Here is a 16,409-nt window from a genome sequence, read left to right on the forward strand (position 1 = left end):
TTGTTATATTGCTAATAACTGAGACAGAGATACAATGGCTCAATGTAATTGAAGAAAATTTAAAATTATACAACTGCTTTCTTTACAAAATCAAAAGAGAAATCCTGGATCAATGGGACACCCATTACTAAGTTGGTAAACTCTCTAATTTGGTTGCTTTGAAAGTTTACTGTGCTGGTCAGATTTCAGAAAAATTACTCACCAGTGCAGGGAACCACAATGTCTTCTTTTTATCCCCTGGAGCAACACCTTCCACACCCACCACCTTGCCATAAAGTTCCTCATTCTGTTGTGGGTCACCATCTTCTTCTTCACTAGATGAGGAAGAGGATTCTTCCTCTTGTCTATGGTTCAAGGGAAACATGTCTCATTATAAACCATACACAGTATCATGCAGCAAGTGTGAAGACTCCCTTTACAGTGAATACAAATTAAGCATTCTACCTAACAAACATCATTTATTGGCAAACCAAAGCAATTTAAAATTCAATAAGACACTTATCAAAGGCAACAGCACAAACAAAGCTGTGCAATTCACTATGTGTATGTAAACACAGACAAGATGGTCCTAAAAAGAAATCTATCAGTAAAACACAAGCTCACAATTAACATAAGGTCACTATTGTAACTGTGACTCAATTTAAATATTGTAATTAATTTTATTATTTTCTTTTCTGATTCTCTGCTGAAGCTAATTGTGTAGACCAAACCATAAGCTTGGTCAACAGGTAGTACTCCGTTCCCCAGCCCAGGCAATCGGATTAATGGTGGTGCTATAGTGCAAGTGTTTACATTCTGGCCCATATCTCCAGAACCATGAGTGCATAAGACACTCAAAATTCTTTTTTTTCCCCTCGTATTCCTTGGCTTAAGATGAGCCCCCACCCATTAATTTCCACCATGACGGAATTTCTTCTAATTTGCAAAAAATTCAAAACCTACTACTAGTCCTAGCATTTTTGGCCTATCTTTACAGATTTAGTGTCGAACTACTCAGCAGAGTATGATCCTCAATAATGATCAAAAACATTTTGACATTTATAAAAACTATGTCCTCCACATCCTAAAGCCAGTTTCGGTAGCCTTCGAATGGCGCCCAATCCACAATGCACCGGACCCTTATTACTCCTCCTGCAGATGGTGGGCTAACAAGAGGATGGTCCCATGTAGCTCGTTCGGGCTGTGCCTGCCCATGCCCCATTGGTAAGTTCCCGACCACCAGGCGCTCACCAACGAACTCCCCCCCAGGCCTGGCTCCAGGGCGGGGCCCCAGTTTCCTGTAAATCCTTCCCCCTACCCCCACTGGGCCGTTCGGATCACAACCTCGTCCGTCTGCTTCCTGAATACACACCCAGGGTGAAGAGAGAACGACCACAGAAAAAGTCTGTGCAGATCTGGTCCAAGAAGGCCAGTGAGAGACTGAGAGACTGTTTCAATACTACAGACTGGGAGACACACTGCAGCTCTCATGGCGAGGACAGTGATGGTCTCACCCACTGCATTCTGTGTGGAGAATACTGTACCATCCAGGAGGGTACGGTGTTTCTCTAATAACAAACCCTGGGTGACCCCTGAGCTCAAAGACCTGCTAAATGAGAAGAAAAGGGCTTTTGCTTCAGGGGACAAAGAGGAGCTTAAGAGAGTTCAGAAGGAACTCAAATACAGGATGAGACGGTGTAAGGACTGCTACAGGAGGAAACTGGAGAAGCGGCTAACGCAAAACAATGTCCGTGATGTGTGGAGAGGACTGAAAAACATCTCAGGGCATGGTCAGTGTGGCGGGAGAGGATCAGTAAATGGTGATCAGCTCTGGGCAAATGAGTTGAATCTGTTTTTTAACAGATTTGACTCTGTTCCCACTTCCTCTCCCACCCAGCGCTCTCCCTCTCAACCCTACTCCAGATCAGCAACCCTACTCCAGATCAGCAACCACCCCCCCTCCGTCTTCACCTCCACCTCACTTACACCTAACTACACTTCCCCTCACTGCCCCCCCTAGTCTTTCACAACCTTTCACCCCTGTACACTCATCTCAGTCTTCCCTCACCCCCCTCTCCTTCACAACGAATCAGGTGAAGTGTGAACTAAGGAAGATAAAGGCAAGGAAGGCTGCAGGGCCAGATGGAATCAGCCCCAGACTGCTCAGGGACTGTGCGGACCAGCTATGTGGGGTGGACATGTTTAATCTGAGCCTCAGCCTGGAGAAGGTCCCAATCCTGTGGAAAACTTCCTGTGTGGTTCCAGTACCAAAGACTGCATACCCCAGGGAGCTGAACCACTTCAGACCTGTTGCCTTAACCTCCCACCTGATGAAGACCATGGAGAGGATCATCCTCTGTCACCTCCGTTCCTTAGTGAGCACAGTGCTCGGCCCACTGCAGTTTGCATATCGGCCTGGCATCGGTGTGGACGATGCAGTGATCTACCTGCTGCACCGGGCACTGACTCACCTGGAGACCACCAGGAGCACTGTGAGAGTCATATTCTTTGACTTCTCCAGTGCTTTCAACACGATACAGCCAGCACTGCAGCATGGGAAACTGGAGCGGTCGGGGGTGGATGATCAAATGGCTGCATGGACAATTGACTACCTTACCAACAGACCACAGTATGTAAGGTTGCGTGACTGTGTGTCTGAGGTGGTAGTCTGCAACACTGGGGCTCCACAGGCCACGGTGCTCTCCCCGTTCCTTTTCACACTGTACACCTCGGACTTCAGTTATAACACCAACACCTGCCACCTCCAAAAGTTCTCAGATGACACAGCCATTGTTGGATGTGTATCTGATGGGAATGAACAGGAATACAGGGACGTCATCAAGGACTTTGTTGACTGGTGTGAGTGTAACCACTTGCACTTGAACACCAGTAAGACGAAGGAGATGGTGATTGACTTCCGGAGAGTGAGAACACAGCACCACATACCAGTGACCATCCAGGGCTTGGACATTGAGTTGGTGGATAGGTTCAAGTACCTAGGTGTCCACCTAAACAATAGACTGGACTGGCTGGATAACACTGATGCTCTGTACAAGAAGGGCCAGAGTCGCCTCCACCTGCTGAGGAGACTAGGGTCCTTTGGAGTGTGCAGGACATTATTAAGGACATTTTACGACACTGTGGTGGCCTCCGCAATTCTGTACGCTGTAGTCTGCTGGGTGGGAGGCAGTGCAGAGCGGGACAGGAAGAGACTGAACAAGCTGGTTAGGAGAGCCAGCTCTGTCCTGGGCTGCCCACTGGACTCTGTGGAGGTGGTGGGTGAGAGGAGGATGTTAGCCAAGCTGACATCTATTATGAACAACACCTCTCACCCCCTGTATAGGACTGTGGAGACCCTGTGTAGCTCTTTCAGCAGCAGACTTCTACACCCCCAGTGCTGTGATAAGTGAATTTCCCCACTGTGGGATCAATAAAGCTTATCTTATACTGGGTGAAGTATCGGGACCCATCGGAGTGCGGCAATGGCAGAGGCGGAAGCAAAAACTTGGGTATGGGAGGAGTTCATGAGTTCACGAAAAATGACTGTAGTTCGGCCTCGAAGAGATTCTGGTGAACTGTCAGGCGATTCAGGAGGGAGAAGCAGGGCCTTGCCCATGCTGTTTACAGTGAGGATGGAGAACTCTTGACCTCAACTGGGGACATAGTCGGACGGTGGAAGGAGTATTTCGAGGACCTCCTGAATCCCAATGACGCGCCTTCTATTGAGGAAGTAGAGTTGGAGGACTCGGAGGAGGACTTGCCCATCACTAGGGCTGAGGGCACTGAGGCAGTTAAACAACTCCTTAGAGGCAAGGCTCCTGGGGTGGATGAGATTCACCCTAAGTACCTGAAGGCTCTTGAAGTTGTTGGGATGTCCTGGCTGACACGCCCCTTTAACATTGCATGGAGGTCGGGGACCAGAGCGAAAGTCTGGTCCATATCACCAATGTCAGGTCAGACTTGCTCAGAGGGGCAGAGGGGGTCCGGTTTGGTGACCTCAGGAACACATCTTTGTTATTTGCAGATGATCCTGTTGACTTCATTGATCAATGACCTGCAGCGTGCTCTGGGGTGGTTTGTAGCCGAGTGCCAAGCAGCTGGGACGAGCACCACCAAAACTAGGCCATGGTTCTTGGCCGGAAAAGGGAGGGTTGTTCCCTTCAGGTTGGCAATGAGATACTCCCTCAAGCAGAGGAGTTTAAGTATCTCAGAGTCTTGTTCATGAATGAGGGTAGAGTGGAGCAAGAGATTGACAGACAATTGGTGCAGCGTTAGCAGTTTTGCAGACATTGCATCGGTCTGTCATTGTGAAGAGACTATGGTCACAAGCTTTGGGTAGTGACTGAAAGAATGAGGTCACAGATACAGTACAAGCACCAGAAAAGAGCTTACTTCACAGAGCAGCTGGGCTCATCCTTAGAGACAGGGTGAGGAGCTTAGACATTTGGGGGGAGCTCAAAGTAGAGTCGCTGCTTCTCTGCATCAAAAGGAGCCAGTTGAGGTGGTTCAGGCATCTTGCTAGGATGCCTCCCTGAGGAGGTGTTCCAGACATGTCCAACGGAGAGAAGACCCCAGAGCAGACCAAGGACTAGATAGAGAGATTATATTTCTGGAGGAGGTGGCTAGCTGTTGAGATTTGTAAACAATATGGTCATTACCCATTAATCAATTTTAAAAAGGTGGAGCCTAATTTACTCAAACAGCTGTAACCTGATTGCTTGCATGGATTTGCATGAAACGTCAAAGATGTACAGTATACAGGACATGATTCTGAGATCATATGCAATGTTTGGGGCATGGTCATACTTATTTGACAGATTATAGCAGGAATTTCACAGAAACAGTATTGACCTATCATCACAAAACTTGATAAGCATGTTTGTGTATGGTCTCTTTATTGTTCTATGTATTTTGGCAAGAACTGGCCACTAAGGGAGTGCTATTTGTGAGGAGTGCTTGAAACCCACAGACTGCCGCTTGTGGCTAAATTTCTCATTCTTCTAATTCGGGCCCAAGCAGCAAAGGTGCTGAATCCCTATTGTTCTTATAATTAGGGGTCCAAGCATAGTGTTGGAACTCTATTGTTTTTATTAGGATTTTTAGGGGTCCATGCACCAAAGGGACAAAGAAATCTTCTTCTGACTCTCCGCTGAAATGAATCTTGCAGACAAAGTCCTACAGACATGAAACTTGGTCAACAAGTAGTACTCTGTACCTGAACCCACACAAGTGAAATGGGTCCAATCAGCCTAATGGTGGCACTATAGTGCAAGCATTTATTTTTTGGCCCAGATCTCAAAAACTGTAAATCGTACACTCACTTTTATGTGTATCTTGACAAGAATTGGCCACTGGAGGCACTATTTGTGAGGCATGCTTAGACCCTGCAGATCACTGCTTGTGGCTATTTCTATTATTACATTTGATATTAACATATTCAGATGAAACCCTCAATTTCATCCAAAGAGCAGGGACAATGTCAATAAATCATTAATCTAGGTTTAAAAAAAAAGTGTGTTAAGGGCATATCCACACTAATACACTAAAAAAAGTTTTTCATCCACACTGGCATTTTTACGTCATTTATAAACAGTAGTCCTTTAAAATGTGATAGCAAAACAAGAGGAGACACAAAAATGCAAGAAGAGATAGGAAAATACTGAGATTGAGCATCCTAACTGGGCCAGGAAGTTTATAAAAAGTATCATAAAAAGCTAGCGTGTATTATAAATTTATTCTAAAACTCTAGCGTGTCTGTGTGTTGCGTTTACCCATATTCCCCCTCTCTACATCGTGACACGAATATGTAGAGAGGGGGAATATGGGTAAGCGCGACACACAGACACCGCTAGCTTGCTTCCTTCCAACCAGAAAGTTAACTGTGTAGCGCATATCTGTGGCGCTGATTGAGAAGTGTGTCCACTTGCACATCCAGAAACACTGTGATTAGATATATTGTGTTGAGATATTTTTGTGGTGAGTTATTTCTTCCTGCAATTTTGTTTTTCAAATTCAGTTTTGACTTAATCATGCTGTTAGCTTCTCAGACTTGTTTTTTAATGTTTCCTCTATGAAAAAACCTGCATCAGATAGCTATAAATGAACAACAAATCCAAGTTTTTTCCCCATTTTTCATGTTTGCTTCACACATGGCAATATGATCACATTATTAATAATGGATTTACAGAAAATTACAATCACGATATTGTGGCGTGTGTGAATATAGAGTGTGAGGCATTATACTTGCTGTAGCTCATTATAATGACCAATTTAATCATGCAGGATCATATACTTTTTTCCTCTTCTAATGGACTCATTAGACAAAAAATACAAAATTTAGATACTGCAAACCACTGGAACTCTAAGATGTAAGCATGCATGATTCCACTGTGGATCTAAACACAAGCTAAATTGTTGTTTAGATTTAATGTTAATTGAGTTCCTGTTGGAATCATCATGTATACAAGAGCTGTTTCATACTGCTGAATACAGATGAGTGAAAAAGCTTCATTGTATTTTTCATTCCTACAAGGAAGTCTCCTTTGTTTTGGCAAGTATGAAAACCCCACCCTATGCGAGCAACTTTTGACACGATCGGTACCTTGTAGTGTATAAGCCGAAAAACGTGTGCATTTTCAAATGTATCCATATTAATCGGGATATGACCTTAGAGCCCACATGTGAGCAGAAAATACACAAGACACACCTGTGAAGAGGACAAAGCTCTGCAGATTAAAGAGTCATCACTGGTTGGTGCAGGCTTCAGGCCTAAAATGAGTGAGGCAAACCTTGTGGTATCCAACTGATGGAAGATCCCCATTAGACCCTTATTTGTTACATTAAACCAGCTCATTCATTCATTCATTCATTTGTATTTTTTTTTAAAGCCAATTTCCTATCATGCATGGCACTGCTAAAAAATCATGATATGGAAGTAGTAGTACCATCTTTTAGGCAAGTATTAAATATTGAGTCTGCTCTGGAAATTAATTCATAGTCCCAAAAAAAGGCAATTTCTAAGGCACACTTACATGGCATTAGATCGACGCCCACGGTTGCCTTTTTTCCCAATGACAGGAGTACCAAAGTGCTCAGGATTGGTCAGGGGAAGCCTGTCAAGCGTCTGCAACCATATAATTGAACAAAAATCATCAGCTGATAAATTAGACTTTAGCCATAACATTAAAACCACCTGTCTAATATTGTGTAGGTCCAGTTCTGATGTGCCCATTGTAAGCGCTTTCGGTGGTGGACAGGGACAGCATGGACACTCTGACCGGTCTGCGGCTACGCAGCCCCATGCTCAGCAAGCTGGGATGCACTTTCTATCATAGCTAGCATTAACTTTTTCAGCAATTTTTGCTACAGCAGATCTTCTGTGGGATCGCACCAGATGGGCTAGCCTTCGCTCCCCATGCACATCCACGAGTCTTGAGCGCTCATGAACCTGCTGCTGGTTCACCGGATGTCCTTCCTTGGACCATTTTTGGTAGGTACTAGCCACTGCATGCTGGGAACACCCCACAAGACCTGCTGTTTGGGAGATGCTCTGAAACAGTCATCTAGCCATCACAATTTGGCCCTTGTCAAAGTCACTCGGATCTTTACGCTTGCCCATTTTTCCTGCTTCCAACACATCAACTTCGAGATCTGACTTTTCACTTGCTGACTAATATATCCCACCCCTTGGAGGGTGCCACTGTAATGAGATAATCAATGATATTCACCTCACCAGTCAGTGGTTTTAATGTTATGGCTGATTGGTGCGTATATGTGTATATGTGTGCGTGTATAAATATTACACACACAGTTAGGTCCGGATGTATTTGGACAATGATAGAATTTTTGTGATTTTGCCTTTATACACCACCACAATGGATTTGAAATAAAACAATCAAGATGTGATCAAAGTGTAGACTTTCAGCTTTATTTTAAGAAGTTCCACAAAAATATGGCATTAGCCATTTTAAGCAAAGTACTTCCATTTTCAGGGGCTCAAAGGTATTTGGACTGACAAGAAGTTAATTGACCAGGTGTGGTCCACTCCCTTGTTACTTCAAGACAAATGAAGCAGATAAAAGGTCTGGAGTTGATATCAGGTATTGAGTTGGCATTTGGCAGCTGTTCGAGTGGAGCTACCAATATGAAGTCCAAGGAGATCTCAATGCAAGTGAAGGAGGCCATCATTAGGCTGAAAAAACAACATAAATCTATGAGAGATAGCAAAAACCTTAGGTGTGGCCAAATCAACAGTTGGGTACATTCTTAAAAAGAACATAAACAACATAACAGAAGTCAAGAATACTCTGGAGAAGGTAGGCGTATCATTGTCAAAATCTACAATCAAGAGACGCCTTCATGAATGTAAATACAGAGGGTTTACAACAAGGTGCAAACCACTGGTAACATTCAAGAACAGGAAAGCCAGATTAGACTTTGCCAGAAAACATCTAAAAAAGCCTCCCATGTTCTGGAATAAGATTCTTTGGACTGATGAAACCAAGATTAACTTGTACCAGAATGATGGGAAGTGAAAAGTATGGCGAAAGAAAGGAACGGCTCATGATTCAAAGTATACCACATCACGTGTCAAACATGGTGGAGGCAGCGTTATGGCATGGGCATTTATGGCTGCCAATGGAACAGGCTCACTGGTGTTTATCGATGATGTTACTGCTAACAGAAGTAGCAGGATGAATTCTGAGGTGGATAGGGCTATTCTCTCTTCTCACATTCAGCCAAATGCTACAAAACTGATAGGACGCCGCTTCACAGTGCAGGTGGATAATTACCCTAAACATTCTGCGAAAACAACTCAAGACTTTTTGAAGGCAAAGAAATGGAATAGTCTTCAATGGCCAAGTCATTCCCCTGATCTCAACCCAATAGAGCATGCTTTTCACTTACTGAAGACAAGACTGAAGGCAGAAAGACCCACAAACAAGCAGCAACTGAAGGTGGCTGCAGTGAAGGCCTGGCAAATCATATCCAGAGAGGTAACTCAGAGTTTGAGGTTTAAGAACATTGGCTCCAGACTTTAGGCAGTCATTGACTGCAAAGGATTTTCATCCAAGTATTAAAATTATGGTTATATTTACAATTATGTCACTTTGTACAAATACCTTTGAGCTCCTGAAAATGGAGGTACTTTGTTGAAAAAGGCTGTAATTCCTAAATGGCAAACGCCACATTTTTGTGGAACCTCTTAAAAAAAAAAAAGCTGAAAGTCTACATTCGATCACATCTTGATTGTTTTATTTCAAATCTATTGTGGTGGTGTATAAAGGCAAAATCACAAAAACTTTGTCATTGTTCAAATACTTCCGGACCTAACTGTATATATACATACCTAACTGTATACATACATACATACATATATATATATATATATATAAATAAAATACACACACACATACATACATACAAACACACACACACACACACATTTTAAATGACCATTTTTTTTTTTCCTCAAATTTATAATTATTGGCATTAACATTAACTGTTCAGATGTTCAGATAGTTGTACTCAGCTGCATGAAGCAAGAAAATGTTCAAAATCCAAGGCAAAGCCTGTCTGCACACAGAATAAAAACCAGACCACAAAGGTCTATCAAAATATACATTTTTATTATTTTAGACAGTGAAAAAAGTGCAAAGATCAGCGAGTTAAAACAGATCAGTGAGCAGATGTTTCAGTCCAAAAAAAAAGAAACAAATGTCATAGCAAAGAGATGTGCAAATAAATTTACCTCACTCTCAGCAAAGTGACGTGCTCCTTTAAGGCACAGGGATGAACGCCTCAGGGTTTTCTCATCACCATCATCAAAAACTGCAGAGAATATGAAACATGGATAGGATGAAGGAGTTAGACCACCACATACAAACAAGCTTCTGTAACATTGAGGATATGACAGTTTAGGGCTCTCTTCTTATGCCATTTCAAATAGACAACTCACTAAAACCACTTTCACTGTTACAACATAAACAAAAACAGTCCTCTTTCACTTTCGCTCCCTGAGCCGGGTATAAGCCTCTCTTTAAAACTGCTACAACACAGAAAACTCTAGTTGAATTTAGACAGTTACAGCTCAGTACATACAAAGCCAAATCAGTATTTAATTTCCCCCTACTTACCGACTGTGTATAAACTAGCATCTGTGAGCTTGTTGATGGTAGCTTCCTGGTAGATTCCATCTTGGTTTTTGACTTCAACCACAGCACCCACCTAAAAGCCAAACACACCTGCACAGCTTTAATTTTTTTTTGACTATTTACTTCAAAACTGGGTTTTGCTGAGCCATGTGCTTAATGAAAAAGTCCTCCCTGAACATGTATATCGATTTTTATTTATTTATTTATTTTTTGTGTGTGTTATCTGTATGCACCTAGGGTCTGAGAGTAACGTAATTTCAATTCTCTGTATGTGCTGAACATGTGGCAGAATTGACAATAAAGCAGACTTTGACTTGACTTTTTTCAGCTTAAATTGACAGTCTTTCAAATTCTTTCATTGACAAGGTGGTCTATTTTCACATTACCCACAACGCAGTTCAACTACCTGCTCAAACAGATAAGGTTCCAAAGGCTTAACTTACATGCTAATACCGCCATCAATGACATTGTGATCATCATTTCAAAGATCATTAACTAGAATAGCCGAGTCTCTGCACAACAGCGTCATATAGCTGTATTGCATTGTGGAACTTTGAGTCCAAATTTTGTTGTCTCCACTATTTCCACATTAGATTTCTCATTAATATGACCTCAAACATTATAGGAAAATAATGAGAGAGAAAAGAGGCTCTTGTGCTTTTGTTTTTCCTGGCTTACAGCAAAAGCCTGTTTGAGATCGTTGAAATTTTTAACCATAACCCTATTAAACACCATTGTAACTGAGCTAATAATTTCCCCCTAAGATGTCAGTGCAGCACAAAGCTGCTAACTTCTCCCAAGAATAATGAAAATACAGCATCAACCAAGGAATTAGCATCAAAATCAATAAACATATCACAAATATTTTCATATAAGGGTTTCAGCGTGAAAGTTTCCTTTAAGCATGGACTCTACTGATTTAGCTTTTTCTTCACAAATGACACTGTAAAGATCCCATTAGTTTACCTTTAATCTATACATTCTCTAGTATGAGCTCAGGAACTGTAATTAAAAATGTTTCTATAAGTAAAAAAAAAAAAAAAAAAAAAAAAAAAAAAAAAGGCTGACTAGATAATTGACCACATTTTTGTCTTCAAAGTGTAGATTCTACTGTTTACCCTAGTTAGTAAACTATTGACTCAGATGGTGTGTTACAAGAACTGTGGTGAAAACAACAAAACATCAGAAGATAAGTCCTAGCAGGAGAGAAAAAACAGAATTGGACCACAAAAACCCTACTGCATCTCAGTGGATGGCAAACAGCATGCTAACAGTATAAAAAACAAAATATGTATTGGTTGAACTGATATTTAACTGAATCCTTTATATAACAGTTACAAAATTAACATATATTTATGTCTGATCTGCAGTCCTGACCATGTCTGTATTATGTTGCAATTACGCTGCAATAATAAACTGTCTATAAGCTGCAATGAAAGATCTTTACTGACTTATCGGTAAACATCTGTAGATCCGAGCTGACGTTTTCCTTTCATGTAAATGACAAAAGTGTAAAAACAAACACCCTGTCTGTCCAAACAGGAACATAGAATATTTAATATACGCTGATCAGCCATACCATTAAAACAACCTGCCTAATATTGTGTAGGTCTGCCTTGCCAAAATAGCTCTGATCCGTTGAGGCATGGACTCCGCTCAACCTCTGAAGGTGTGCTGTGGTATCTGGCACCAAGACGTTAGCAGCAGATCCTTTAAGTCCTTTAAGTTGCGAGGTGGGGCCTCCATGGATTAGACAATGTTTATCCAGCACAGCCCACAGATGCTCGATCAGATTGAGATCTGGGGAAGCATCACACTGGCTCCACTGGCTTGCCTTTTTCCCCACAGTGCATCCTGGTGGCATCTCTTCCCCAGGTAAGTGACGCACACGTATCCGGCTGTCCACATGATGTAAAACAAAACATGAATCCCCAGACCAGGCCACCTTCTTCCATTGCTCCATGATCCAGTTCTGATGCTCATGTGCCTATTATAGGAGCTTTCGACTGGTCTCTGGCTACGCAGCCCATACACTGCAAGCTCGATGCACTGTGTGTCCTGACACCTTTCTGATAGAAAGTTGTCAGAACACAAAATGCCCATGCTGAACGCTGTCCACCTCTGAAAGTGCCTACAATGGGCATGTGAGAACTGGACCATTGAGCAACCCAAGAGCTTCTTAAGGCAAAGAATCTGAATGTTCTTAAACGGCTGAGTCAGTCACCTGACCTCAACTCAATTGAGCATGCTTTTCACTTACTGAAGACAAAACCGAAGGCAGAAAGACCCACAAACAAGCAGCACCTGATAGCGGCTGCAATAAAGGCCTTTGCAGTAAATGGCAAAACATCTCAAGGGCGGAAACTCAGCATTTGGTGGTGTCCATGGGTTCCAGACTTCAGGCAGTCATTGACTGCAAAGGATTTGCATCCAAATACTAAAAAGGGATGTCTACTCAGCCCCCTCTTGTACTCTTGTTCACGTATGACTGCTTTGACAAACACAGCTCTAATATCATTTTCAGGTTTTCTGTTGAGACAAACATCCGGGACCTCATCACAAACAGAGATGCCACTGTACCACAGAGAGCATCCTGACTGGGTGCATCACTGTATGGTATGGCAGCTGCTCCGCACATAACCTCAAAGCTCTCCAGAGAGTGGTGAAAACAGCAGAACTCATCATTAGTGACAATTTCCCAGCCATACAGGAACACCTACCAGTCACAGTGCCTGAGTAAAGCTCATTGCCATCCGGAAAATGCTTTTGGAGAGCAGCACAGCTGTTCAATTACTACAGTTTTTAAAATGCAATAGCTCTTGTGTGGTCCCTCTCTGACAAGCAAAATCTCTCAGTATCAGAAAGCAAATATCATCACTTGTATCAATAGATATGGACTGAATGACATTTCTCTATTCTTGCTAATCTTTTAAGCTCATTGAATTAGAGTTTCAAAATATACTATAACTGTCTCAGATCCTCTGGACGGAGAGAAAGAAAGACAAAGGAAAATAAACCTGCTTATCACAGAGGCCTTCTATTGACCTCGTTTTCTGTTTCCTCTCCACCAGCCTGGTATCAGTGATTGGTAACGTCAGCCCAGGACACTGCACTTCCATTTAGGATTGTGGATGCAAGAAACCTCCTGCACATGGTTCCTAAACTAAACTTGTCTTCCTCATTACAATCACATTAATTAGTGTAGCTTTTTGTCTGTTTGCTTTGTGAAGTCCTGCATGTAATACATCATAGCTCTGGTATGGGTTTCCCAGGTCTAACCGTCTTCAAATAATTTCCCTAGCTTTCTGTAAGTAGTCTGGCAATCCTAGCTTCCCAAGTCATGTTCGTAGTGTTTCTAAAGATCATTCACTAATGAAAAATCTTACAGATTTATTACTATTATTATTAATACCCATCATTACTGCACTAAAAACATGGTACCTTTCAGACATTCTAACACACTTCCTTACCTTCAGATTTCCTCGGATGTGCTCATCATGCACCTCAGCAGTGGATGAGTCTGGTTTGAAGGTCACCTGTAAATAAAAAAAAAAAAAAAAAGAGTAGGTTGTTTTATATCTAAATTTAAAACAGCAATATATCTAAATTAGTTATTTTTTGTTTTCATGGAATGATAAAAACATTTTAACATTTTAGTAGTGTTGTTAAGGACACAGTTTCTGCATACACAGACTACAAGAAATGCGTAGCATGTTATAATGCAAACATTTCTCCATTATAAGGCTGAAATTTCCATTCCCATTATTCCAATAACCCTTGTAAAAGAGAAGGATTTCGAAAGATAAGAATTAAAGAAATGGAAAGGGAAGGTGAAGGGAATGGAAACTGGACGGGAATAGGTGGGTGAGAAAGAGAACAGAATGACAAAGAGACAATAGACAATGTATGTATTAATGTAAAAATTATGTATTAATGGTAGTGAGATAAAAGTTTTAAAGCATCTGAATCAAAGATAAATTATAAAAAAAATACAGTAGAAACACTACATGGGTTAAGTGAAATCAGTGGAAAAATTACATGGGTTAAGTGAAAGCAAGCAAGTTAAACTAAGGAAACCTTTAAATTGGTGAAGTATTATTTACATGAATACTGGATGGAGGTCTACTTTCAAACATCTCTCAAATCATTTGAATGTGTGTGTGTGTGTGTGTCGGTAGGTTTATGGTGTGAATGATAAATGCTGAATACACTATTTTAATCAAATTATCTTTGAATTTAAGCTGCTGTTTTTCACTTATTTTTAATTTGCTTGCATTTTATCACCTTGATTTTATTTTGTACTTCATATGCATTTTTATTAAATCAACTTTTATAAAGTCATTTTTGTAACTTTCACCCCTCGTACATTTCAGCCATGTTTTTCAGAGTAATGGCTTACCTTGGCCTTGACAAGTTTCTTGGCTGTCTTGATCTTGGCCTCACAGAAAGCCCCACGGTACTTGGCACTCACGTCAGTGCCGACAGTCAGGTATGCAGGCTCCTCTAGAGTCTGTGTGGAGAAATGGCAATAAAGAATATTAAAATAAGACAATATTAATCAGCTCCACTTTGAGGAATCCACACACATCAAATAAATCAAATCAGTAACCCATATGATGTGCTTTGTATTCATAAATATGAGACCTTAGTGCTAACAATCTGAATCTGGGGAATCCAATGAGTGTTATTTATTTATAGACCAAAATATCTTTCTGCCATCACATGCCGTGATACTACACCGGTATTACATATTGAAGTCAAAATTCTGGTACTGTGACAATCCTAGAATGGAACAAACAGCCGATGTTGGCCAGCAACACAAAATTGTCTAATGTCTTGAAAAAAGGCATTGTTGTAGCACTGACTTCCCTCCTTTACCACTGTTCTGAAACAAATATCCATAGCCACAAAATAACAATGACAAATAGGTAATATCATAAATATATTATTATAAACCACAATCACAAAGTCAAAAGTGATAAAGAATAAGAGAACCACTACAATGCACTACATTACAAATATTTTACAAAAGTATAGATACAGTGTTATGTGCATGTAGCATTTATATTACAGGTAATTCGAAGTTAATTTCCCTCCACATTTCATTATAAATTTAGGAGCTTGCATTTTTATTTAAATCAGATTCTGTTCTGTAGGTTCCATGTGTGTTTTTTTTTACTGTCCATTTGCTATAAATTTAATGGATAAAAGAGAAAATACTTCATTTTGATAGAATGTGCTTTATGTGTTTTATTTATTCGTATAGACTTTTTAAAATAAAAACTGATATTTTTTACTGTATGTCACCATAGGTTCAACCCATGTTAAACACATACCACGCGGGTCATTAGTTCGGCTTACCCTGTTTCTTCTTAATTATTTGCACCTACTGTAGCACATTATGTGCATGTGCGTAGAGCTGTCTCGTTTGAGCAGTTAGAGGACGGATTTGCTTGCATCCATTTTTAAAGCAGGGGTCAAATCAACAGGGGAAAAAAAAAATACAGTGCATTCCACTAATATTGGCACCATTTGTAAATATGAGCAAAGAAGGCGGTGAAAAATTGTCTTTATCATTTAACCTTTTGATCTTTTGTTAAAAAAAAAAAAAAAATCACAGAAATACTCTGCTCTCATGGACATCACACAATTGCAAACAACACAGGTTTAAAGGGAAAAAAAAAAATTATATATATATATATATATATATATATATATATGTGTGTGTGTGTGTGTGTGTGTGGCACAATTATTGGCACCCTTTTAGTCAATACTTTGTGCTACCTCCCTTTGCCAAGATAACAGCTCTGAGTCTTCTCCTATAATGCCTGATTAGGTTGGAGAATACATGGCAAGGGACCTGAGACCATTCCTCCATACAGAATCTCTCCAAATCCTTCAAATTTTGAGGTCCATGCTGGTGGACTCTCCACTTCAGTTCACCCCACAGGTTTTCTATGGGGTTCAAGTCAGGAGACTGGGATGGCCATGGCAGGACCTTGAATTTGTTGTCAGTAAACCATTTTTGTGTTGATTTTGTTGGATGTTTTGGATCACACTGGAAGATCCAACCATGGCCCATTTTAAGCTTTCTGGCAGAGACAGTCAGGTGTTCATTTAATATCTGTTGACATTAAAGAGCCACTACCATATTTAACCGTGGGCATGAGGTACTTTTCCATATGGCTACTTCTCTGTGTGTGCCAAATCTTCCTCTGGTATTATTGCCAAAAAGCTCTATTTTGGTTTCATCTGACCATAGAACCCGATCCCATT

At 41.0% G+C, this 16,409-nt stretch overlaps 1 protein-coding gene across 12 annotated transcripts in view; it reads right to left on the minus strand.

The window, feature by feature from the left end:
• arid4b (AT-rich interaction domain 4B) overlaps window positions 1-16,409 on the minus strand; it is a 126,055-nt gene that overhangs the window by 78,728 nt on the left and 30,918 nt on the right. For 11 of the 12 annotated variants that reach the window (XM_053232602.1, XM_053232599.1, XM_053232598.1 and 8 more), the window contains 6 exons: window positions 14,533-14,643; window positions 13,604-13,669; window positions 10,116-10,206; window positions 9,731-9,810; window positions 7,011-7,102; window positions 203-344 (listed from right to left, as the gene is read on the minus strand). In XM_053232602.1, coding sequence (XP_053088577.1) covers window positions 203-344; window positions 7,011-7,102; window positions 9,731-9,810; window positions 10,116-10,206; window positions 13,604-13,669; window positions 14,533-14,643 — 582 coding nt within the window. Of the gene's footprint in view, window positions 1-202; window positions 345-7,010; window positions 7,103-9,730; window positions 9,811-10,115; window positions 10,207-13,603; window positions 13,670-14,532; window positions 14,644-16,409 lie in introns of those variants that run through there. The other variant, XM_034302901.2, reaches the window with a different exon arrangement.

Source organism: Pangasianodon hypophthalmus, chromosome 3 (genome assembly GCF_027358585.1).
Source record: "Pangasianodon hypophthalmus isolate fPanHyp1 chromosome 3, fPanHyp1.pri, whole genome shotgun sequence".
NCBI classification, from domain to species: Eukaryota; Metazoa; Chordata; class Actinopteri; order Siluriformes; family Pangasiidae; genus Pangasianodon; species Pangasianodon hypophthalmus.